General features: G+C 34.3%; 1 protein-coding gene across 6 annotated transcripts in view; it reads right to left on the bottom strand.

Annotated features, from left to right (window-relative positions):
• Positions 1–25,076, bottom strand: part of HDX (highly divergent homeobox) — a 238,643-nt gene that overhangs the window by 187,876 nt on the left and 25,691 nt on the right. For 5 of the 6 annotated variants that reach the window (XR_014076006.1, XM_081566549.1, XM_081566548.1 and 2 more), the window contains exons 2-3: positions 20,519–20,665; positions 13,832–14,950 (exon numbers count right to left, since the gene is read on the bottom strand). Coding sequence is in view for 5 of the 6 variants with exons in the window: in XM_081566549.1 (XP_081422675.1) it covers positions 13,832–14,950; positions 20,519–20,665 (1,266 nt within the window). In the remaining variant the exon portion in view is untranslated. The remainder of the gene's footprint in view (positions 1–13,831; positions 14,951–20,518; positions 20,666–25,076) is intronic. The other variant, XM_081566551.1, reaches the window with a different exon arrangement.

The raw sequence follows: 25,076 nt of genomic DNA, 5'->3' as shown, positions 1-25,076 counted from the left end.
CCACTCTGACAATGTAATTTCCCTTGTCCTGTCTTTCAGGTCACCGAATGTTTCTTATGTATGTTCAAACCTATTTTTTTAACCTATACTGAATTTTTCAGTTATTGTATTTTTCAACTCTAAGATTTCTGGTTTTTTTTTTTTAATATGGTTGTTATTTCCTCTTTGAACTGTTTTGTTTATACATGGTTTCCCTTATTTCATTAAATTATTTCTCTGTGGTTTCACATAGTTCACAAAACTTCCTTAACATGACCACTGAATTTTTTCTGAAAGTTCAAATGTCTTTACTTTTTTAAGGTCAGTTGGATGGATGGATGGATGGCATCACCGACTCAATGGACAAGAGTTTGAGCAAGCTCCAGGAGCTGGTGATAGATACAGAAGCCTGGCATCCTGCAGTCCTTGGGGTCTCAAAGAGTCGGACACAACTGAGTGACTGAACTGAACTAAACTGGAGCTAAATTATTTTCCTTTGGTGATGTCACATCTACCTGATTTTTAGTGATCCTTGATTCCTTAAGTTGGCATCTGTGTGTTTTAGTAAGTGGTTTCCTCCCTCAGACTTTAAAGGTTCTCTTTGGTAGAAATAGTTCTTCACTCATCAACTCAGGCTGGATTTCTGGGCATATCTGCTGGTAATGTACTTGGGCAAGTGGGACTTTTATCAGGGTCTATTTTGGGGCAAGGTCACTGCCCAAGAACTCAGAAGACAGGGATGAGGGTGTGTGCCATTGGCTCAGAATATTTGGATATAACTGCTGGTTTAGTATCTTGCTTATGTGAGGCTACAGAATATACTCTGCAGTTGTTTGGTTTCTTTGTTCAGGCTAACTAGGTATTTATGGCTGGGAACTATACTCAAGAGTAGGCATGGCTATGAATTTGATTACCTGCCTTGTCAGGGCAGCAGAATAGGCTCTATGACTTTCATATCACTTTGTTTGTGGACCCAAGTCAGGCAAGACTATGTTCTGAATTCTGTGGCCATACAGGGCTCCAGATTTTGTTCTGCAGATGGAGTTAGTCATGGCTGTGCCCTCTTTTTAAGTTCCACCATAAGCATGGCTGTTGGATGGGTTATATACCTTCTCATATGCTCTGATTAGGTTCCCTCTTCAGTTTGACTGAAGGTTATACTCAGAAATGGGTTGGACTACAAATTATTTTCCCTGTCTAGACTAAGCAAAAGAACCATCTCCAAGGTCAAAAAAAACTCTTTGTTTGTTGTCTTAACCCAAGCCAACCCACACCCCAAGTTCCCTTACTGAACAGGACCACTGATGTTCTAAAAACTATTGGCTCTGCTGCCCACCTCTTAGCTCAAGTGCTGTCGGGACCCCAGAGCTTCCAGGAGTTGTTACCAGTTCTTTCGGTCAGATGGGGCCAGAAGACACTTTCCACAGTAGGTTGGTCAGCAAAGCTTCTCTTTGAGAATTCAAATCAGACAGATCTGTACACCATCATGGTCAGAATGTAACCTTAACTTGGTTCTACAGATGAAAAAAATCTTCTGGTTTGGATTACTATATAGCAAATACACTATCATATTTGCAAATATGAATGCAGTTTGTCAGGATCCATGTGCTTGTTGTTGCAAGCCCCTCCCCCTTTCTTCATTGCAATCAGATTTGTAGTGGTCAAGCCTCATCTATTCTCATGAGAATGCCCACGTTGCAGATTAGGTGCTCCTGCAAAGTGCTGCAAAATGCTGGAGGTGGGTTTGTTGTCCCTCAGTTGTCCCCTGGTTCTCTCTTCCCACTGGAGGAACAAAGGCTCAGGGGATACCTGTACACATGGTGCTGTGCTGGCCTGGGTGAGAGACAATGCAGTCAACATGTAGCTACTTCTTTTACCCTCCTAGTGCAGTCTATCTTATTCTCTGTTTTGCAAGAGGGTGCTTCAGCATTATCCCCATGTTCTACTATTCTCTCAGTAGTGTCTTATTCTTGAGTTGTTAGTTTTTAATACTTGTTAGTATTTTTGTTGTAATGGAAAATGAAGTTAAGAACAACCTATAGGGGCTTCCCTCATAGCTCAGTTGTTAAAGAATTTGCCTGTAATGCAGGAGACCCCGGTTCGATTCCTGGGTTGGGAAGATCCCCTGGAGAAGGGAAAGGATACCTACTCCAATATTCTGGCCTGGAGAATTCCATAGACTATATAGTCCAAAGACTATAAAGGGTCACAGAGTCAGACACTACTGAGTGACTTTCACTTTCATGTTGCCATATAGGTGACATCAGAATCCCCATGATAAAAAACTCTTAACAAATTAGATATAGAAGGGATATTCTTCCACATAAAAAAGCCATATATGAAAAGCTCACAGCTAACATTATATTCAATGGTGAAAGGTGGAAGTCTCACTTTTAAGATCAGGAATAAGACAAAGGTGCCAACTCTCATCATTCCTATTCAAGCTAGTACTGGAAATCCTAGCCAGAGAAATAAGGCAAGAAAAACAAATAAAAGACATAACAATTGAAAAGGAAGAGATATAGTTGGCTCTATTTTCATATGGCAAAAGTTTATATACAGAATCCCAAAGAGTCCACCAAAAAACTGTTTGAGCTAATCCATGAATTCAGTAAAGTAGCATGATACTAACACACAAAAATCACTAATATTTCTACATACTAAAAACTGAGTTATCCAAAAAAGAAATAAAGAAAATAATCCCATTTATGATAGCATCAAAATAATAAAATACTTAGGAATATATTAAATTGAGAGGTGAAAAGTGTCTACTCTCTGAACTATAAGACATTAATGAAAGAAATAGAACAAGACAGAAATAAGCAAAGTGGTATCCTGTGTTCGTGGATTGGAAAAATTAATACTGTTAAAAAGTCAGTACTACCTAAAGCTATCTATAGACTCAATGCAATTCCTACCAAGATTTCAATGGTGTTTTTTTTTTCAGTAGAAGTAGAAAATAATCCAAAAATTTTTGCAGAAGCACAAAAGACTCCAAATGTCCAAAACAATTCTGAGAAAGGGCAGGGCAGGGGGTATCACATTCCCTGAATTCAAGCTATATTAATAAGATATAGTAATCACTACAGAAAACAGTATGGAGGAACATTAAAATATTAAAAATAGAACTATCATATGATCCAGTAATTATACTTCTGGATATGTTGCTGAGGAAAACAAAGCATTATTTCAAAAATATATGCATCCTTATGCTTACTGCAGTGCTATTTGCAATAGCCAAGGTATGGAAGCTACCTAAGTGTTCATTGATAGGTGACTGGATAAAGAAAAATCTGATACACACAGACAGTTACTCAGTCATTAAAAAATGAAATTTTGCCATTTGTGACATGGATAGACCTAGACGATATTATGCTATGTGAAATAAGTCAGAGAAAAACAAATATATGATTTCACTTATATGTGGAATCTAAAAAACAAAACAAATGAACAAACATAACAAAACAAAAATAGAGTCATAGAGACAGAGAACAAACAGGTGGTTGCTGCGGGGAGGGGCGTATGAGTGAAATAGGTGAGAGAAATTGAGAGGCACAAGCTTCCAGTTGTAAAAATAATGAGTCATGGGGAAGAAATGTTCAGTGTGGGGAAATGTAGTCAATAATAATGTAATATCTTTGTATGGTGACATACTAACTAGACTTATCATGGTAGTCATTTTGTAATATATAGAAATACAGAATCACAATGTTATACATCAGAAACTCACATAGTGTTATAGGTCTATTATGAGCAAACAAGCTCACAAAGAGATCAGATCTGTGGTTACCAGAGGCAGGGAGGGGAGAAGGAAAAATGGATAAAGGTGGTCAGATGTACAAACTTCCAATTATAAGTTAAGCAAGAACTAGGGATATAACATACAACATGATTAATATTATTAACACTGTCGTAAGCTATATATGAAAGTTGTTAAGAGAGTAAATCCTACGAATTCTCATCACAAGGAAAAATACTTTATTCTTTTATAAAAATCTTATGTCTATATAATATAATGGTAATCATTTCATGATGTATGTAAGTCAAAACATTAAGTTATGCACCCTAAAACATATAGTTCTGTATGTCAATTATATCTATATAAAACTGGAAGGAAAATAGCTACAGTAATCAAAACAGTATGGCAGTTACATAAACTACAGACACAAAGCTCAATGGAGCAGAATCAAGAGCTCAGAAATGAACTAATCCATATAAGTTCAAATAATATTTAGCTACGAGACCAAAGTTACTCAATGAAGAAAAAACAATCTCTTTAATAAATGTTGCTGGGAAAACTGGATATTCACATGCAAAAGAATGAAACTAAACCCTTATTTCACATCACCCACAAAATTAAGTCAGAATGAATTAAAGACTAGCGATTGTAAGACTCCTAGAAGAAAATAGGAAAAAAATCTCCTCGACATGGATCTTGGCAATGAGTTTTTGTATATGACACCTAAAGCACAAGCAACAAAATAAAAAATAAACAAGCAGAACTACATTAACTAAAATGCTTCTGCACAGCAAAAAGAAATGGCTGATAAAATATAAGGACAACCTATGGAATTAGAAAAAGTATTTTCAAACCATGTGTCTGGTTAGGGGTTAATATTCAAAATATATTTTAAAAACTCATCAACTTAAAAGCAAAAAACAATAATCCAGTTAAAAATGGGCAAAGGACCTAAATAGACATTTTCCAAAGAAGATAGATGAATAGCCAGCAGCTATATGAAATGTGCTCAGCATCACTAATCATAAGGTAAGTGCAAATTAATATCACCATGAGATTTCACCTCATGCTTGTTACAATGCCTATCATCAAAGAAGACAAGATAAAAAATGCTGTCCAAGATGTGGATAGAAGGGAAAACTTGCATACTCTTGGTGGGATTATAAATTGGTACTGGCATTACACAAAACAGTATGCAGCATCCTCAATAATTTAAAAATAAAACTGCCATATAATCAATCAATTTCACCTCTGGGAATATATCTAATGGAGACAAGGACTTACTGTACAATACGTGAAACTTTGCTCGATTATTTTTGGCAGCCTGGATGGGAGGGGAGTTTAGGGGGCATGGAAACATGTATATGCATGGCTGAATCTCTTTGCATTCATCTGAAACTATCACAACATGGTTAATCAGCTATACCCCAATACAAAATAAAAAGATTTTTTAAAAAGAAAAGAGAAAAAAACTTCTTGTTATGTATTGAGGTATAGCTGATTAACCATGTTGTGATAGTTTCAGATGCAATGGAACAAAATAGAAAGTCCAGAGATAAATCCACGCACCTATGGACACCTTATCTTCGACAAAGGAGGCAAGAATATACAATGGAGAAAAGACAATCTCTTTAACAAGTGGTGTTGGGAAAACTGGTCAACCACTTGTAAAAGAATGAAACTAGAACACTTTCTAACACCATACACAAAAATAAACTCAAAATGGATTAGAGATCTAAACGTAAGACCAGAAACTATAAAACTCCTAGAGGAAAACATAAGCAAAACACTCACTGACATAAATCACAGCAGGATCCTCCATGACCCACCTCCCAGAATATTGGAAATAAAAGCAAAAATAAACAAATGGGACCTAATTAAAATTAAAAGCTTTTGCACAACAAAGGAAACTATAAGCAAGGTGAAAACACAGCCTTCAGAATGGGAGAAAATATTAGCAAACGAAGCAACAGACAAACAGTTAATCTCAAAAATATACAAGCAACTCCTGCAGCTGAATTCCAGAAAAATAAATGACCCAATCGAAAAATGGGCCAAAGAACTAAACAGACATTTCTCCAAAGAAGACATACAGATGGCTAACAAACACATGAAAAGATGCTCAACATCACTCATTATTAGAGAAATGCAAATCAAAACCACAGTGAGGTACCATTTCAGGCCATTCAGAATGGCTGCTATTCAAAAGTCTACAAGCAATAAATGCTGGAGAGGGTGTGGAGAAAAGGGAACCCTCTTACACTGTTGGTGGGAATGCAAACTAGTACAGCCACTATGGAGAAGAGTGTGGAGATTCCTTAAAAAACTGGGAATAGAACTGCCATATGACCCAGCAATCCCACTGCTGGGCATACACACCGAGGAAACCACAATTGAAAGAGACGCGTATACCCCAATGTTCATCGCAGCACTGTTTGCAATAGCCAGGACATGGAAGCAACCTAGATGCCCATCAGCAGACGAATGGATAAGGAAGCTGTGGTACATATACACAATGGAATATTACTCAGCCATTAAAAAAAATACATTTGAATCAGTTCTATTGAGTTGGATGTAACTGGGGCCCATTTTACAGAGTGAAGTAAGCCAGAAAGAAAAACACCAATACAGCATACTAATGCATATATATGGAATTTGAAAGATGGTAATGATAATCCTATATGCGAGACAGAATAAGAGACACAGATGCATAGAACAGTCTTATGGACTCTGAGGGAGAAGGTGAGGGTGGGACGTTCTGGGAGAATAGCATTGAAACATGTATATTACCATATGTGAAACAGAACACCATTGCAGGTTCGATGCATGAGACAAATACTCAGGGCTGGGGCAATGGGATGACCCAGAGGGATGGGATGGGGAGGGAGGTGGGAGGGGGGTTCTGGATGGGGAACACATGTAAACCCATGGCTGATTCATGTCAATGTATGGTAAAAACCACTACAATATTGTAAAGTAATTAGCTCCCAACTAAAATAAATAAATTTATTTAAAAAAAAAGAGATATGCACACTGATATTCATAGCAACATTATTTAAAATAGTCAAAACATGGAAACAACCTAAGTGCCCATCAACAGATTAATAGATAAAGAAGCTGTAAAATATATGGAGAATGAAATATTATTCAGCCATAAACAAGATGAAATTCAGCTATTCACAATAACATGAGTGGACCTCAAGGGCATTATGCTACATGAAATAAATTGGAGAGAGACCACTGATAAATGATCTCACTTATATGTGGAATCTAAAACAAATAGATTAAAAAAACTCAACCTCATAGAAAGGATATCTGATTTGTACTTACCAGAGGCAGGGAACTGGGGAGTGGGAATTGGATGAAGGTGATCAAAGGTACAAATTTCCACTTATAGGATAAAAAAGTGCTAGGAATGTAATGTACAGCATTGTGACTATAGTTAACACTGCTGTTGCCTTGAATATTTGAAAACTGTTAAGATAGTAGTTCCCAAAAATTCTTGTCACAAGGAAAGAAATATTTTTTTCTTTTTTTAAAAAATACACATTAGATAATGGATATTAACTAAACTTATTGCTTAGTAATAAATACTGAATTGCTTAGTAATCATTTCATGTGAATAAAATCATTATGCTGAACACCTTAAATTTACATAGTACTGTATGTTAATTATGTCTTAGTAAAACTGAAAAAAGATATGCAAAATAAATACCAAAAAGAAAATGAAAAGAAAAAAATGCAATATGCCATGTTAACAAAATAAATAGAAAAATGCACGTGAACCATTAGATACAGAAATAGCATTTGACAAAAGTCCAACCCATATTCATGATAAAAGTACTCAACAAACCAGAAATAAAAGGGGACTTTTATTCTTTATCATCCTGATAAAGACCATCTACAAAATCCCCACAGATAACATCATATTTGTTAGACATTGATTGTTTTCCATTTAAGATCAAGACTATAAAGATGTCTTACTGCTTCTATTCAGCATTGTATTGAAGGTTCTAGCAATTAGCCAATAAAAAGAAATAAAATGCAGTAAGGTTTTACACAAGTAAAACTATCTGTGCTAATAGATGGCATGATTTTATATAAATAAAACCTTAAGAAATACACTAGTATTTACTAATAGATTAGTCCAGTACTTTTTCAGGATACAAGATCAATGTACAAAATTCAATCATTCAAATCCAACAATTAAATTAAGAAATTTCATTTAAAATAACATTAAAAGTTATATACTTATATATAAATTTAAAACAATAAGGGCAAGACTTGACTGAAAAGTACAACACACTGTTAAAAGAAATTAAAGAAGATCTAACAAGTATAAAGGCATATCATGTTCATGGATCAGAAGACACAGTATTATTAATACAAGAATATTCCCCAAATTTATCCACAGGTCAGCATGATGACTATCAAAATTCCATCTGTTTTTTTCATAAAGTGATAAGCTAATCTGAAAACTCATGTGCAAATTTAAGGGACCTAGAATAGCTAAAATAATTTAGATAGAGTAGAAGACATTTTAAGGATTCACATGTCCCAATTTCAAAACTTCCTACAAAGGTATAACAATTCAACTAGTGTTGTATCAGCATAAGAAGAAATATATATATACATATATATATGTATATATAGTCTCAGAACAATAGAACTGAGAGTCCAGAAATAAAGCCTTCCATATAATCAATTGATTTCAAGAAGGATGACAAGACCATTTAATGGGGAAAGTATAGCCTTTTAAATAAATGGTGATGGGACAGTTGGATATTCATATGCTATATAATCAAGAAAAAGTGTCCTACCTCATAATATGCATAAAAAAACCTCAAAAAAGATGAACCATCTATATGTTAGAGATACAAGTACAGAATTCTTAAAAGAAAATATATGAGTCAGTGTTTGTTACTTCAGCTGAGGTAATAGCTTCTTAGATACAACACCAAAAGCACAAGAAACAACAGGAAAAAAAACAGATAAATTGGACTTGATCAAAATTTAAAACATTTGTGTTTAAACAATGTCCCCGTGAAAGTGAAAAGATAGTGTATGAAGTGGGATAAAATATTTGTAAGTCATATATCTGATAAAGATTAGTATAGAGAATATGAACTGAACACTTACAACTCAAAGAACAAACAAACATTTACAAAATGGCTAAATTCTCTGAAGAGGCATTTCTCCATATAAGATATTTGAATGGCCAATAAACACATTAAAAGAGAGTTAAAACTGTTAGCTTCTTAGAGAAATGCAGACCAAGACTTCCATTACAGTGGCTATAATCAAAATCACTGATGTGACAAGTGTTTGTCAGGATGTGGAGAAATTGGAATCCTTTTACACTGATGGTTGGATTGTAAAGTGATACAACCATTTCAGAAAAAAAATTTTCAGTATTTCCTCAAAACTTTAAGCATAGAATCACAATATGAACTAGAAATGTACTCCAAGATATATAGCCAAGAGATATGAAAAAATATTTCCACACAGAAATTTGTATATAAATGATCATAGCAGCACTATTCATAATAGACAATGTGGAAACAAACCAAATGTTCATCAACTAATGAATGGATAAACAATCAATGCTATATATGCACAATGGAATATCATAGAGCAATGTAAAAGAATGAATTATTGATATATACTATAAAATGGACCTTGAAAACATTATGCTACCTGAAAGAAGCCAGTTACAAAAATCCATCATATTGCATTATTCCATTTATAATAATATTCAGAATAGGTACATCCATAGAGAGAGAAATATTGATGATTGTCTAGTGCTGGGATGGGAGATTTGGTGTGCTAATGAGTATGTAGTTTATTTTTGAAGTAATGAAATGTTCTAAAATTAGATTGATACTGCTTGAACACATCTGTGAATATATTAAAAATTATTTAATTGTACACTTTCGATGTGTGACCATTGTACTATGTGAATTATATCTCAATAAAGTCATTTTAAATTATCCATGCTATACAAGGGCTTCCCTAGTGGCTCAGTCAGTAAAGAATCTGCCTGCAATGCAGGAGACATGAATTCGATTCCTGGGTCGGGAAGATTGCCAGAAGAAGGAAATAGCAACCCACTCCAGTATTCTTGCTTGGAAAAACCCTGGACAGAGGAGCCTGATGGGCTACAGTCCATGAGGTTGCAAAAGAGTCAGACACAACTTAGCAACTAAATATGCTAACTACGTCTATTCAACACAGATTACTATTACTTTTTAAATGTTGAATATTGCCTGAGAGTTATTTTAGCAAAGTCATTCAATCTTACTGGCACTCCCTTTCCTCAGATCAAAATACCATTTGTACTGGTTTAGAAATGATGTTTAAAGTTTATACAATCATTAAATTTTTATTTGTTTATTTTTAAAATGCACTTAAACCTATAAACACTGAATAAATTTGGAGGATACTATCAAAGTACTTCTACTGTTAGGGATATACTGTATTTATTTAGTACCTTCTAAAGAAAGCTCAAAATGCTCTAACTCTATTTACTTCTAAATTTCTATGATGTCCATGAGAGTTAAGAAGACAGTTAATTATTAAGTAACAATAATAATTGCAACAAATCTGAATTCATAGCATTTGTCTTCCAATATCTTCACACAGGTTATCATCATTATTAATCTGTTATCAACATAGCACTCAAGAAAAATAAGTGTACTGGCATGAACATAATACGGAAAATGAATGGCACCTTGGAGCCCCACATGGTTGCAATCTAGCCTCAAAGGAATGGGATCAGCCTGAAATAGAACTGGGCTATAGTATCCTGGTATAGCTACCTCTTGACAGTTTCCGTATCATCACTTCAACTCTTAATGTGGTATTCCACAGTGACTCTAAAGCAGAACCGATTTCAACTTCCCAGCTTCCTCAATTTGTATTCCTCAATTTGTATTCAGCCACCTATATAGCGGAGAAGGCAATGACACCCTACTCCAGTACTCTTGCCTGGAAAATCCCATAGACAGAGGAGCCTGGTAGGCTACAGTCCATGGGGCCGCTAAGAGTCGGACACGACTGAGCGACTTCACTTTCACTTTTCCCTTTCATGCACTGGAGAAGGAAATGGCAACCCACTCCAGTATTCTTGCCTGGAGAATCCCAGGGACGGCGGAGCCTGATGGGCTGCCATCTACGGGGTCGCACAGAGTTGGACATGACTGAAGCGACTTAGTAGCAGCAGCAGCAGCAGTAGCACCTATATAGCCTGGAACTAGACTATACTCCAGGAATAGAACCTCAGCTTGAAGATATTTGGCACAACAGAGAAAAGAGACAGATATCTCTGTCATTTAGTCCCAAGGTCAGAAACTTAGAAAATTGCTTGCTTGCTTATACTTTTATAGCTAGAAAGTTGACAAGATGGTCATATGTTTTATCTTTCTAAGTCCTGATCTACTAATAATACAGGTAGGTAATAGAACATCATCAAAATCTTGGAGGATAACTACCATGGGCTGAATGTTTCTATCCCAGCTGAATTTACATGTTGAAATCTAATCCCTAAGGTGCTGGCATTTGGGAAGTGGGGCATTTGGGAGATGATTAAGTCATGAGAATGGAGCCCTCAAGAATGGGATTAGTTTCCTTACAAAAGAGACCCCAGAGAGCTCCCTTGGCACTTCTAACACATGAGAAGTCAGTGAAAAGATAGTCATCTATGAATTAGGAAGCAAGCACTCACCGGACACTAAATCAGCCAGCACCTTGATCTGGGGCTTCCCAGACTCCAGAACTATGAGAAATAAATGTTTGTTGGGTTTTAAGTCACCCTGTCTATGATATTTTTGTACTAGGAGCCCAAATGGACTGCCATTAATCTTCATGGACTACACTTCCCCAGGCTGCCTTGGTTCCCTAAGATCTCCATGAATTAAAATAAAGGTGGGACATAAAACTAATGTGTCAATTATACTTCAATTCTGCAAACACTGTCTACCATACTGTCTCAGGTCAAGTCAGAGGAGGTCTATTATAATATAAATAGAAATATATGGGCTTTTAATACATAGATTATGGTGAGGTTGAGAGCTGATCTCCTTCTCAACCACTCTGTGATAACTGTGGGCTGTGCAATATTCTACTTGAAATGGAATGTAAAGAAGACCTGGACTAGCAGAGGTTCATTAACTTTCCAACCATGATGTAACAAGTATAAGAAAGTTTATTTGCCAGGAATGTACAAGGAGCCTTGCACAGATTGTCATTTCATTTACAGCATTACTGTGAAACAGGTATTATTAAATGCATTGTACAAATGAAGAAACTGTTACACACAGAGTTTGTGACACTTGTCTGAGGGCACACAAGTAGAAAGTAGCAGAGCCTAGATTTGAATCCAGGTCTGTCTGGTCTTAAATCCATGTCCTAATTTATGTCAGATTGTCTTTCTTTAAAGAGACTTTCAAAAAAAAAATGTAGCTAAGTTTTATTCCATTTAAACGCTTCTTTCATATAAAATAAACTTAATTTCTTTAAAGTTTCAGTCAGGAAAAAAGATAAAGACTATAAAAATGTAAAACCATAGGAGCAATCAGTGTAAGAAAAACTAAAAATTAAACTCTGCACTCTCAAGCCTCCGAATATTCTATATTGTTAGGCTGTATAGTAAAGTAGAAAAAAGAAACCCCACATGATGCATTTCTGAGGTGGAATCTTGGTTCTGTCATGTATTGGCTGTATGATTCTAGACAAGATATTAAAATGTGGATAAAATGCTTATATGATCAGACTGCCATGAAGATTAAATGAGATGAAGTATATAAATTTACTGATGGTGCTTAGTACATGAAAGGTCCTCAACAAATCATAAATGTTATTGTTATGATTGTTAGGAACAACACTGAGGGGATAAAGAAGTACAAAAGAGTTAGGTGAATGAAAGGGGGCCTTGGGAAGGATCCTACAGGTATAGTTCAATGTTACTTTAATCATGCCTTAGGAAAGAACAAACAGAAAAATGAAAAGATCCTTAATAAGAAATGTCTACTAATGTTGATGATGGAGTACTCTTCTGTTAGAGGTAGGTGCCAGAGGGATACTTCCTCTACTCTTTTATTTCTTTTCATTTTGTAGCAGGGTGCTATAAGATAAAAGGAGTCAAAAGAAGTTGATTCCTTATATTGGTTGAGAATAGCCTGGAAGCATTTTAAATGCAGATACAAAATACTGTGTTTGAAAATTAAGGGGTTTAGTTAGTAGCAATAAAAAATAGCAAACATTCCTGTCCTGCTACTCAAATTCTCTGAAGCAGATTTTTCAGAGAGAAGATCTATGGCCTTAAGAGATATTCTGAGGTAGGTTTATACCTCACCGTTGAGATTATTTGAAGTATATCTAAACAACTGAATATGTGAAACAATAAAGAAATAATGCCTATTTTTGCACAGGTCTAAAATTGTTTTAATTCTCACTCTGAACTTATCTCTTTCTTATAAAACAACACAGTATTGTGAAGCACTTATCCTCCAATTAAAAACAAATAAATTTAAAACAATAAAAAGTAAATGTTTAAAAAAAGACAGTTTGATTAATGCTGCAATTAATGTTTTAATAAAGCATTTACTCAAAAAAAAAAGAACTTTGGCTGAGTTACTGCAGGCTCTGATTTGTCAACCATTGTCACCTAGAGCAATGATTGACTTGCCTGGCTATGTACCCAGGGAAGGCACCACTCATCTAGTGACATCTTCCCAAACTGCAAGTAAAAACCATAGCAAGAATAATCTATGTTCAAGAGGATGCATCTAGCCAATTTAGTCCTATTTTAGTGATGAGAAATGCCATACTTCCCATAAGGCTATTATTGCCTGGACCAAATCATTTTAAATGTCAGGAGAAGATTGCTATGTTATAACAATTATTAACTTCCATGAAAAGAAAGGACTCACCATTTTTAAACATGACAAAGAAAGTATAAAATTCTTGAAAGAGTTGACTCCAAACCACCATTTACAAGAAAAAAAAATCAAATTACTTCAAAATATGAGTTAAGTGACCCAGGTCTCAAGCCTAATTGATTACCAACACAATTTTTATACCAAAAAATTTTTATGAAACAAACTTACACATTACCTGGTAATTGTTTTGGTTTTGTGATAACCTCAATTGGTTTGATGATGCGAAATGTGAAGAAAAATTACTTCGTGATGGATTTGTATTACTGTACATTGTAGTAGATGCTGTATGTAATGAGGTCCGTGGTGTCAAATGGTATTCTCTGTTTTGATACAGTACATTGTCTGACAAGTCTCTAATATTCACCATTTGTGAATTTGGCATATTTCTTCCTTGTCCAGGTAAAGTTGTACTTTGGTTCTCAGCTCGAAGGGAACTGCCACTTTCATAAAATCTTGGGTAGCTTGGTATCTGTGCTCCCATCAGTGCCAATTCTTCCTCTCTGGCATACTCATCATCAGCATCTCCAGTCTCCATTGCAATGGACAAACAAGTTCCTTCTGTTGAATTAGGAGGCTTCTGTGGGGCATTTCCTCCCAGAATTCTCTGCGGGTAATCACTAACTGCCAGTGAAAATACTTCACGGATTTCCAAATTTTGTGTTCTGCAGTAAGGATCTCTAACAGATTGTTTTTGCCCACATAAGTTATGTGATGCTAGACCTGTGTGTTCAGGCTTATATGATCTTTGAATTCCAACTGGTTCAATTTTGCAAGGTCGGTGGCACACAGATGACTTTTGAGGTACCGTCATCTCAGAGGCTTGCATTGAAGAGCTTCCATAGTTTTTCTTTGTGTGATTGTATACAGAATTTCCAGCATTTAGCACACTTGTCTGTCTTGACAAAATAATTGTTTTTTCACCTAAGAGTAAAGAGGCATTTTTACAGTGTGCTACTTGTCTTTGAACAGGAATGTGCAACTGAAACTCAGTATCATTTTTACTGGCTGTTTTCTGAATAGGGATTTTATGTGCTTCTGTAATTTGTATATTTGAATGTTTGGTTGTCTCTTGTCTACTCGATGAACTGGCTGGACTGTATATACCAGTTATGATGACATCATTATTGGGCGATGTCCAAGAAGACTGTTGACTTGAGGATGAAGCAATATTAACCACATTTCTGACTGTAACGTCTGGAGCTGCCAAAGAAGTACCAGAAACAGTTCCTGTTGTTGTTGTTCCTGATTCAGAATTCTTACTACTCATTTTTCTTCTCTTATTGCCAACCCACGTCTGGAAGGATAAAAAAATATATTATGGAAAAGTTCTTAATAAAAAAACAAGAAAATCAATTTCTATGTGATAAATTATATTCTCATTTGTCATAAAATCAAGGCCTATACAAATTTAAAAGAAAAAATATACAGTAAAAGAAAAAGCAAAGTATAAGGTCAGAGACCATCAGGAACCAGCACATAATAAATGTCTAGAAACTTTGATGTGAATTGTTTGTGCAAGTTGCTCTGTTGTGTCTGACTCTTTGTGATCCCATGGACTATACAGTCCATGGAATTCTCCAGGCCAGAATACTGGAGTGGGTAACCTTTCCCTTCTCCAAGGGCTCTCCCCAACCTAGGGATTGAGCCCAGGTGTCCTGCATTACAGGTGGCTTCTTCACCAGCTGAGCCACAAGGGAAGCCCAAGAATACTGGAGTGGGCAGTCTATCCATTCTCCAGCAGATCTTCCCAACCCAGGAATCGAATCAGGGTTTCCTGCACTGCAGGTGGATTATTTACCAACTGAGCTATCAGGGAAGCCCCAGAAACTTTGATAGAATAGCATTATTGTTCTTCTCCTCAAAATCCAGCCAATTAATCTGTAGCAAGAGCGTGTCTTCTATGAATATATCATAACTTGGTTAATTTAATATTGCTAGGAATTTAGATTACTTTTAGAAATATTCACTATTATAAGCCATATTGAAATACACCATTGTACATGCATCGTTGTTCTATTGGTCCATTAGAATGCCATCTTGAAAAATTGCTTGACTTTTTGACATTTTCAAATTACCCTCCAATGTATAAAAGTACTGGTTTCTCTACCCCTCAACAACACTTTGCATTATCCTTTTGTAGTATCTATTAGCCCAGGAGTTAAGAAAATGTATATAATTGCTATTTAGATTTTAGTTTCTATGGTTACTTTCATTGAATTACTTACACATTACCTATACTGGTTAAAAAAAAAACCTAATTTTTATATTGGGGTGTTTGCTGTTTTTCATTGATTTATAAGAGCAATTTTCTACTAGAGTTGGCAGCACTTTGTCACAAGTTGCAAAAACTTTTCAGTTTGTCATTAATTTATGGTAGCTATTTTCCTCTTTATGCTTTTATCTACTTACTGAATTTTAAACACTGAGTATATATTACTTTTGTTTTCTTTTAGCTTTTCTTTCTTTTTTTGGCCACCTAATTTATTTTTCAATTGAAGGATAATTGCTTTACACAATTTTGTTGTTTTCTGTCAAACGTCAACAAGAATCAGCCATAGGTGTAAACAAACAAACAAACAAAATCAATAAAAATAATCCAGTGGTTGGCATTTAGGATTTGATTACAAAATATGTACTTTTATATAAGTATTATAACAATCTTAGTATTACTACACTGAATCATGATTCCTCTTAAAATGTACAATAAATATTATGCTCCATAAAACAATCATTAAAATTTATAATTATTTTAAAATGCATATCATCTTATAAACTACTAAAACACATTAATCTATTTAAGAACTTCAAAAAATAAATAAATGAAAACATTAAATGACCTAGCCTTGCACAAACACGGTGCTAGGTGTATTTGGTTAATTTAATGGGATGTATTTTTGAAGACTGCACAAATCATCCAATTTTCAATGTATATTTATATTGTATACAGCATCAGATGTTGTAAAACTATAAATAAAAGCTAACACTGAATTCCCATTATGTGTTTATATATAAGCTACTCTGCTAGGTATAATTTTTCTAGTTTTATACATTAAGAAACTGAGATTCAGAAATATTAAGTAGCTTGTAGGAGGATCTCCTGACCAGTTACTGGCAGAGCAAGGAATCAAAATCAATTTAATTTTGACCTCAACGAACATTATCCTTTCACTATGGTAAGAAACTCCTGAAATGGAGTTGGCCATTTCTGTAGGTCATTTTAATTTTATAATTAGTACTTATCTAATAAAATGTTTCAGAAACAGAGGTGCTCGCTCCATTTTGCTTCACATGAGGCTGTGGGAATTTAAAACTCACTCTTAAATAGTTTACTAAAGAGTAGAAGTGAGGATTACAAGCAGAGAGACGAATATAAATGTCACGAGAGAAGGAGGTAGGGGAAAAAATTAAAAGATTTTAAAGTATATACTCAAGAGTAATATTTAAAAAGAAATGTTTGTGAATAAGTATAATTTCAATTTATGGTTCAAAAAGGTGAATATTACAAATACTCAAAATAAGTCGCTGTGTTATGACTTTTCAAATAAGAAGAATATACACAGGAAACATGATGCTTTGTAATTTTAAAATTTAAAAATTTTCAATGGGAAAGCATAGTGAATTGATAAAATTTGAACTCAAGATCTACTACATCTGGAGGGCAGCTCTGGGCAAGATTTCTAAGAAAACAAATAACCTATCATTTTCCCATCATAATATCTATCTTAACACAAGAATTTTAAAAGTGATATTACATAGCAAATTTATGGCTTACTTTAATAGTTTTATAGTTCACATATGTAATTACTTAAATAGTTTACTAGATATTTATATCATGTACCCATGAAAAGCAAAATGCAATAGAATATCAAATGAATATGAAACTCAGCTATCTAACAATCTCACTTGTTCAGAATGCAACCAATATAGATGTCACAAGACCCATTTACTGAAAGGAAAATCCTTGATCTTAAAACACTTAATCTTATTTTACACATAATTTTACCAAACCTGGTATCCTAATCTATAGTATATTAGAAATAACAAAACAAGAGGGGCATTGGTAATAGTGATTGCTGTTGGAAGCACCTTGATAGCACTAAAACTAAGAATTTTCATTAAATATTACTTGCTAAAAAGAAGGAAGGAAAATTATAAGAGAATTGATGTGAGAAATTGTTAAATGTCTGGGGTTCTTAAGTAAAGGAGAAAATCACCTCGTATACCTCACCATGTTATAAGCATTATTATTTTATAGCACAGTATAGTAATTAATTTCCACAGTAAAACTCTGAGTCAAAAAGTAAACATTCAGTTATTTTCAGTAGTCTCTATTCAAATAAAGTAGGAAAGTATATAGTTAAGAAATACTATATATTAAAATGTTGAAAATAAAGAGATTTCATTAGCTAAGGGTTCCCAATAACTGATTTAAATTTTACTAAATTCAGCTACAGGATCCAAAATTGACCAATGCATATAGAGTATAAATGATTCTCATTCCGAAAGTTTGATTGGTGAGAGGGAAAAAATGGGTCAGTCAAAATTGATATGATGAGCATTTGGGGTTTGGAACTAATAAAGTGATACTACATAGAAAAAAAGAAAGGTGATGAACTTGGGTAACCTATCCTTGGTGTTCATAAAATTATTTTTCAGTCAACTTTTTAGAAATTCAATGTCTCCAAACTTTTCCTTTTTCTATACTTTGTTCTTTGTTTTCCTGTTCTTTTACCCCACAATATATATCTATAGATATAGATATATAGATATGCTGTGCTTAGTCACTCAGTCATGTCTGACTCTTTGTGACCCTCATGAACTGTAGCCCACCAGGCTCCTCTGTCCATGGGATTCTCCAGGCAAGAATACTGGAGTGCATTGCCATGCCCTCCTCCAGGGGATCTTCCCAACCCAGGGATCAAATCCAGGTCTCCCGCACTGCAGGCAGATTCTTTATCATCTGAGCTACCAGGGAAGCCCAAGAATACTGGAGTGGGTAGCCTATCCCTTCTTCAGGGAATCTTCCCAACCCAGAAATTGAACTGGGGTTTCCTGCATTGCATGTGAATTATTTACCAGCTGAGCTACCAGGAAAGCCTATATATGGCCTAGGTGTTTTAACTTTTTAAGTTCTTTACACATTGGGATCAAGTTCTTAGTACAGTGAGATTTCAGTTCTTTTGAGAAAAAGCACAATAAGTTCTATATTAAAATAATAAGGGAAGATCTCTTTCAAGTAGAACATGTAGACCTAGCAAAATATCAGAGGCAGGGGAGGTTGTGGAATAGTGAGTCTATAAATAACTCACTTCTCCTCTGGCTAAAAAGCCACTAAAATTGTGCTGAAATTCAGATTAGGAAGACGGAATTTCTGTAGAATTTACACTCTTCTAAAACAGAGAGAATGAATCCATTTTAAACCATTCCATATAACTTACATAATATTTTACTTGCAAACTTGCATTCTAGAAAGTTCCTTTCTTTCATATCCATTATTTATTATAGATTTCACACCATTTGGAGCATAAATATAAACCTTTGTATTTCAACACTCTCAATATTCACGTACAATCGAATAAGTCATTAGCAGGAAGACTGCAATAGAAAATTGGAAATATGAAAGGTCACAGTCCACAAAGTAGCTGCATAAGAAGACTTTTCACTTTAAAATAGTGGTAAACTAAGAGATAAGAAAAGAAAGAAGTTACTGCAGGAAAAAAAAATGAGTTTTTACTTATAAAATAGAAATTTCATCAACTTGAAATATTACACATTTTAAAATTTTCCTAAGGCAATTAGTTTTTTTTTTTTTCTCAAATTTACCAAAGGGATTGCAAGTAGGTAATTTAGAGCTATCAGTAGGAGATATTTCTAGTTCTTACACAAATCTGAGTATGATCTCAGCATAGATATCCTGGATATCACACACACACACACACTAGAATTGATGACATAATTCCCTATTTGAAGGTAGATATAACCTTCAGTCAAAAAAAATAGATTTTCCAAAGAATTCTTATCAAGAAATTTTATCTTTGGGGGTCTTTGAATGTTCCTTCAACAGAAAAACAAATTTAGAGTCCTTTCTGTTACCAAACTAGCCTAATGAATGACAAAGTTGGGGAAGTTGCTAATCTTTGAATCCCTAAGTCTTCAAACCAGCAGGATTTATAGCATTTTCAGACAATCATAAAAGGACCTATATTCTCACTATGAAATCTGTGACTATTTCTGTTACATTTATCTCTTGCCTCCTCTCTGTCACCTTCTCACTGCCTTTCCCAAATGTGTAGCAGCTCTGAATTTAATAGCTGAATAACTATGATTGTAAAAAAAGAAAAATTTTTTCCCTAGGGATTTCCTGTCCCTTACCTTGTAACCCATTAAAATGCATACATTTTACTTAGAAAGCGTTTATAAAAGGATAGGTTTTCCTAAAAAGACAAAAATACTAAAGTCATAAGTGCCTGATGAAAAAATTTAAACTCATCGAGAAAATATGTGAAGTCCCTTGGTAAATGCATGTTTTACTGATATCAATTTGGAGGGTTATATCTATATTAATTCTAGGTATAAACAAAGCATGAGATCAACAACTAATCCTAAAGGTACCTATTAGTTCAAAGGACTGGGATTTTTTTAAGATATATTTAAAATGTAAAATTTTAGTGCTTTCAAGCTATTTGTAGAAAAAAATACATACTAAATAATTGTCTTTATTAAAAATAGTAATTTTACACAAGGGAAATTAACCTGTTTATAAAGTTAGTGACTTCATATCCTGATAGTTTTTCTCATATTAAGCAATTATTACTTGCAATAAAAAGTATTAAATTCAAGAGTTTAAGACCTGAATACTTACCCTGACTACACTGAAGTCCAGCTTAGTCTCCTGTGCACACTGTAATATGAGCTGAAAGCAATTTTTACTTTGATTTGTCATTCCATTTTCATAATAACGTTGTAAAATCCTTTGTTGCTCTACAGTAAATACAGAACGTAGATTCATCTAAAAATAAAAGAAGATACTCTGAAAATTGGAAAAAAAAATGGGTATGTGTAGAATTTGCATGTTTTTGTTTTTTAAAATAACTTCAGTGCTTTCAAGCTTCGAGATTTTTTTAAAGTGAAATATTTTCAGTAATGGACAATAATTTGTGTGCCAAAGGGAGACAGGTTCTCACTGAAAATTATGCATAATGTGAACACTTATTGAATTTGTTCAGAAAAAATATCAACTTTAAAGACAAAAAAGAAGAAAGCCCTTATCTGGATAGTGTCAGTGCATAAGGAAAAAAAGAGTTCTTTCACCAAAACAAGTATTTATGGCTAGTAAAGCCAGAGATAGGTAGCCATACATGGTCAATTATCAACAGGGAAACTCACTGTTCTTTGTCAAGCAAAGCTTCTGGCATATGTCTTACAGATAGAAGCTGTGCTATGGAACAAAAAGGTGCTTTTATTTATTTATTTTTTCTTTTTCTGGGATAAAGGGGTTCATTTTATACAGAAGTCAAAATGTCTCTTTAAAGCTTAAAAATAACCTGGAAGGTTTAGTGACTTTGAAAATGTGTTTGCTTTAGGCAATACTAAACAAAATAATTATTTTTATCAGCTGCAGTATATAAACCCAAATTAAAAATCATGTACATTTTCTTAAAAATAAACCATGTACTTGTAACTGACATCATAATTAGGCAAGAGAATTTTTTTTAAAAACACAGTACTCTTCCTGTTAATAGGCAAGATGTTTAATATTAAGGGAACAACTCTGTGAATCTCAAAAATAAGAGGCAAGCCAAGCTCTTCATAAGGGAGATTAATTCCGGTAGTACATTTTATAAAGAAGAACACATAATTAGATAAAGGCAATTTCAGGTTCCTTTTAAAAGTTGTCACACTAAAACTGTTATTCCTAAAAGCTGACAGAAAGAAAACCTTCTTTCCAAGGAATGAATTCTTTCAAAATTAGGAAAATAGCAGCAACAAAAACAAACCAAACGGAAATCATTCTAATATGCTGGGTATGCAAACAACTAAGTACACTGACGTGGAAAATAACTTCTCTTTTAAAAATGTTGAACAGTGAAGAAGTTTCATAAAGAAATTAAAGATAGTTATATAGATATCCAGTGCAATCTGTACACATGGCTTTTTTTTTCTTGACCATACAAATGTCTTCCTATATAATGTTAAGAGATTTGATGAGAGAAATTCACATGTAGAAGAGAGAAGGAACATTCAGAAACCAATTACAAAGAGAACACCAATGTGGAAATGTAAACCTCTTATCTGCAAACTGACCAAATTTTCAGAATGTTTGGGCCAGAGTATAGGGACAATATTCATCAAAGCAATATTACTATCATGTATGCCAGTTTTCAGAGCAATTTTGGGTTCCTTTTCCTAAATGGTTCAGCTACAGTCAGGAGATGAAGTTCGAATAACTGAAATACCTCATCTGGTGTGGATTAAGAAGTAAGGTACTTTGGAATGATATTTGAGGAAAATATAGAACAAAGTTACATATATTATAGTTCAACTATATGTTACAATTGATTTTTTAATTACATAAATTAAGATTTTTTTGGAGCTTCAATATCAAACTCTCAAAAATTAATAGAATGAATAGACAAAAAAGTAGAAAGATATAGTAGACCGGAAAAGCACAGTGAAGCAATTCAACATAATTAAGATTTATATAATTTTCAAACAACTGCTGCTGCTGCTGCTGCTGCTGCTAAGTCACGTCAGTCGTGTCTGACTCTGTGCGACCCCATAGATGGCAGCCCACCAGGCTCCCCCATCTCTGGGATTCTCCAGGCAAGAACACTGGAGTGGGTTGCCATTTCCTTCTCCAATGCATGAAAGTGAAAAGTGAAAGTGAAGTCGCTCAGTCGTGTCCGACTCTTCGCGACCCCATGGACTGCAGCCTACCAGGCTCCTCCATCCACAGGATTTTCCAGGCAAGAGTACTTGATTGGGTTGCCATTGCCTTCTCCTTTCAAACAACAGCAGGATACAAATTCTATTAAGTTCACATAGAGTATAAGCCAGGAGACACGGACCATATCCAGGGACATAAAACAAGGTGCAAAAATTTCATGGTCTAAAGGTATTGAAATCATACAGTCTGTTCTCTTATCACTGTGAAATTATGTTAGAAATCAATATCAAAAGATATTAGGAAATGACCCTCATATTTTCAAGTGCAATGTGACATTTACCAAGAGATATCTTTGACTTAGCCATTGAAAGCCTCAATAAAGTTGAAAGACTGAAAAAAAACACCGAGGGTGATTGCACAGAAGAAAGCATTTAAATGAGAAATTAATATCAAAATGAGAAATTAATATCAAAGATACTTTAAAAATCCTATGAATTTGGAAAGTAAATGTCTGCTTTTAAATGATGGGTGTATCTAAGAAGTCATAACAAAGAAAATTAGAAAATATTCATAACAGTACAAAAATGGAAAGAAAAATAATTTTTTAATTTAATTTTTATTTTTTAATTTATTTATTTATTTTAATTCGAGGCTAATTACTTTGCAGTATTGTAGTGGTTTTTGCCATACACTGACATGAATCAGCCATGGGTGTACATGTGTCCCCCATCCTGAACCTCCCACCCACCTCCCTCCCCATCCCACCCCTCCTCAGTGTCATCCCAGTGCACCAGCCCTGAGCACCCTGTCTCATGCATCGAACCTGGACTGGTGATCTATTTCACAGATGATAATATACATGTTTCAATGCTATTCTCTCAAATCATCCCACCCTCGCCTTCTCCCACAGAGTCCAAAAGTCTGTTCTTTACATCTGTGTCTCTTTTGCTGTCTCATATGTAGGGTCATCGTTACCATCTTTCTGAATTCCATATATATGCATTATTGTACTGTATTGGTGTTTTTCTTTCTGACTTACTTAATCTCGAAAATATACAAGCAGCTCCTGCAGCTCAATTCCAGAAAGAAAAACTTTATCACAATTTGTTCCATACAGCTGAAACTGTTCAGTGCAACTAAATGCAATGAGGAATCTTGAATAAGGAATGAAAACAAATAAAGGATACTAGCATAAAATTTTGTGAAATTTGAACAAAATCTCTAGTTAATAATACTGTTTTACATGTAAATTTTGTTTGTTTCTTTTTTACAGCATAGTATTTCTTTATATTCTCAGAAATGGATTAGATGGCTCAAACATTATTCAAATATTTTTTCAATTACTAAAATAATAAGCTTTCTAGATTTTAGCAGTAATACTAGATGCCAGAATAAACGGAACTATATCAAAGTTTTGAGTGAATATAAATTAGAAATCTAGCATTCTATTCATACTTTTAGTCAAACAAATGAAACCAAAATGTTATAAACTTTTTAGCTAAGCTTTTGTACACACACACACATAATGTGTATAAAATTATATATTTTAAAATTTTTTTATGAATTTCGTGAATTTTTTCTCAAAAAGTTCATTCATTACCTGCTCAACTAGATATACCCTATAATCAAGATAACTTATTATCTCCAGCTGCCCTCATTATCTTGGCTTATGAAGAGGCAAGTTATTGAATGCATGAAGTTCTTAATCGTCTGTACAAACATCAGGAAAAGAGTTGAAACTGTTTTCATTCTAAAAGTTGGGTTGTTATTTATGTGGAAGATAAAATGACGACCCATTGGATTCATGAAAATTGAGACCCACTGGGTTGAGTGAGGGAAGGTAACTGAATTAAGGGATTAAATATCAAAATAACAAGTCATTTAGCTTTACCTCATGAGTCTAATAAATACTCTTTGCATCGTAGCAACCACTGAACCAGCCCACAAGTAATAAGACAACCTGTGCCTTACTTTTTAGCTTCACTGGAGACTATTTGGTAAATCACTTAATTTCTATGAGCATCCATCTCATACTCAGTAAAATTCTGGATTATATGACTTGTTTTACTTACCAATCTGGACTGTTACAAATAATTTAAGATATGTGAGCTCATTTTCTTAGGTTTTTTTTTTTTTTTTTTTTTTTTTTTTTTTTTTTGTCTGTGACTTGCAGCTTCCAGGATCTTAGTTCCCTGACCAGGGACTGAATCCAAACACCCTGCAGTGGAAGGGTGAAGTCTTAACCACTGGACTGTAAGGGAATTCCTATTTTTCTTAAATCCTAAAGCATGTTACAGTTGTAACATATTCATATATTTTTAGGATAATGAGGCCCTTCAGTTTATTTATCATATTAATATGGAATTTCTTAGGTTGCTCTCTGCTTTAGAATTTGGCTTTTTAATGAAGACCCTGAGCCACTGGGAAATGATTAAACTATATTCAGCATGTTCTATGCAACCAAGCTGAGCAATGAGTGAAATATTTTAGATATACTGCTTTGGAAGTACTTGAAAAATACAACTTTGAGGAA

The sequence above is a fragment of the Giraffa tippelskirchi genome, chromosome X (genome assembly GCF_054371585.1).
Source record: "Giraffa tippelskirchi isolate mGirTip1 chromosome X, T2T-mGirTip1v1.2.pri, whole genome shotgun sequence".
Lineage (NCBI taxonomy): Eukaryota > Metazoa > Chordata > Mammalia > Artiodactyla > Giraffidae > Giraffa > Giraffa tippelskirchi.
The sequence above is the reverse complement of the archived record's forward strand: the minus strand, read 5'-3'. Positions and strand labels throughout refer to the sequence as shown.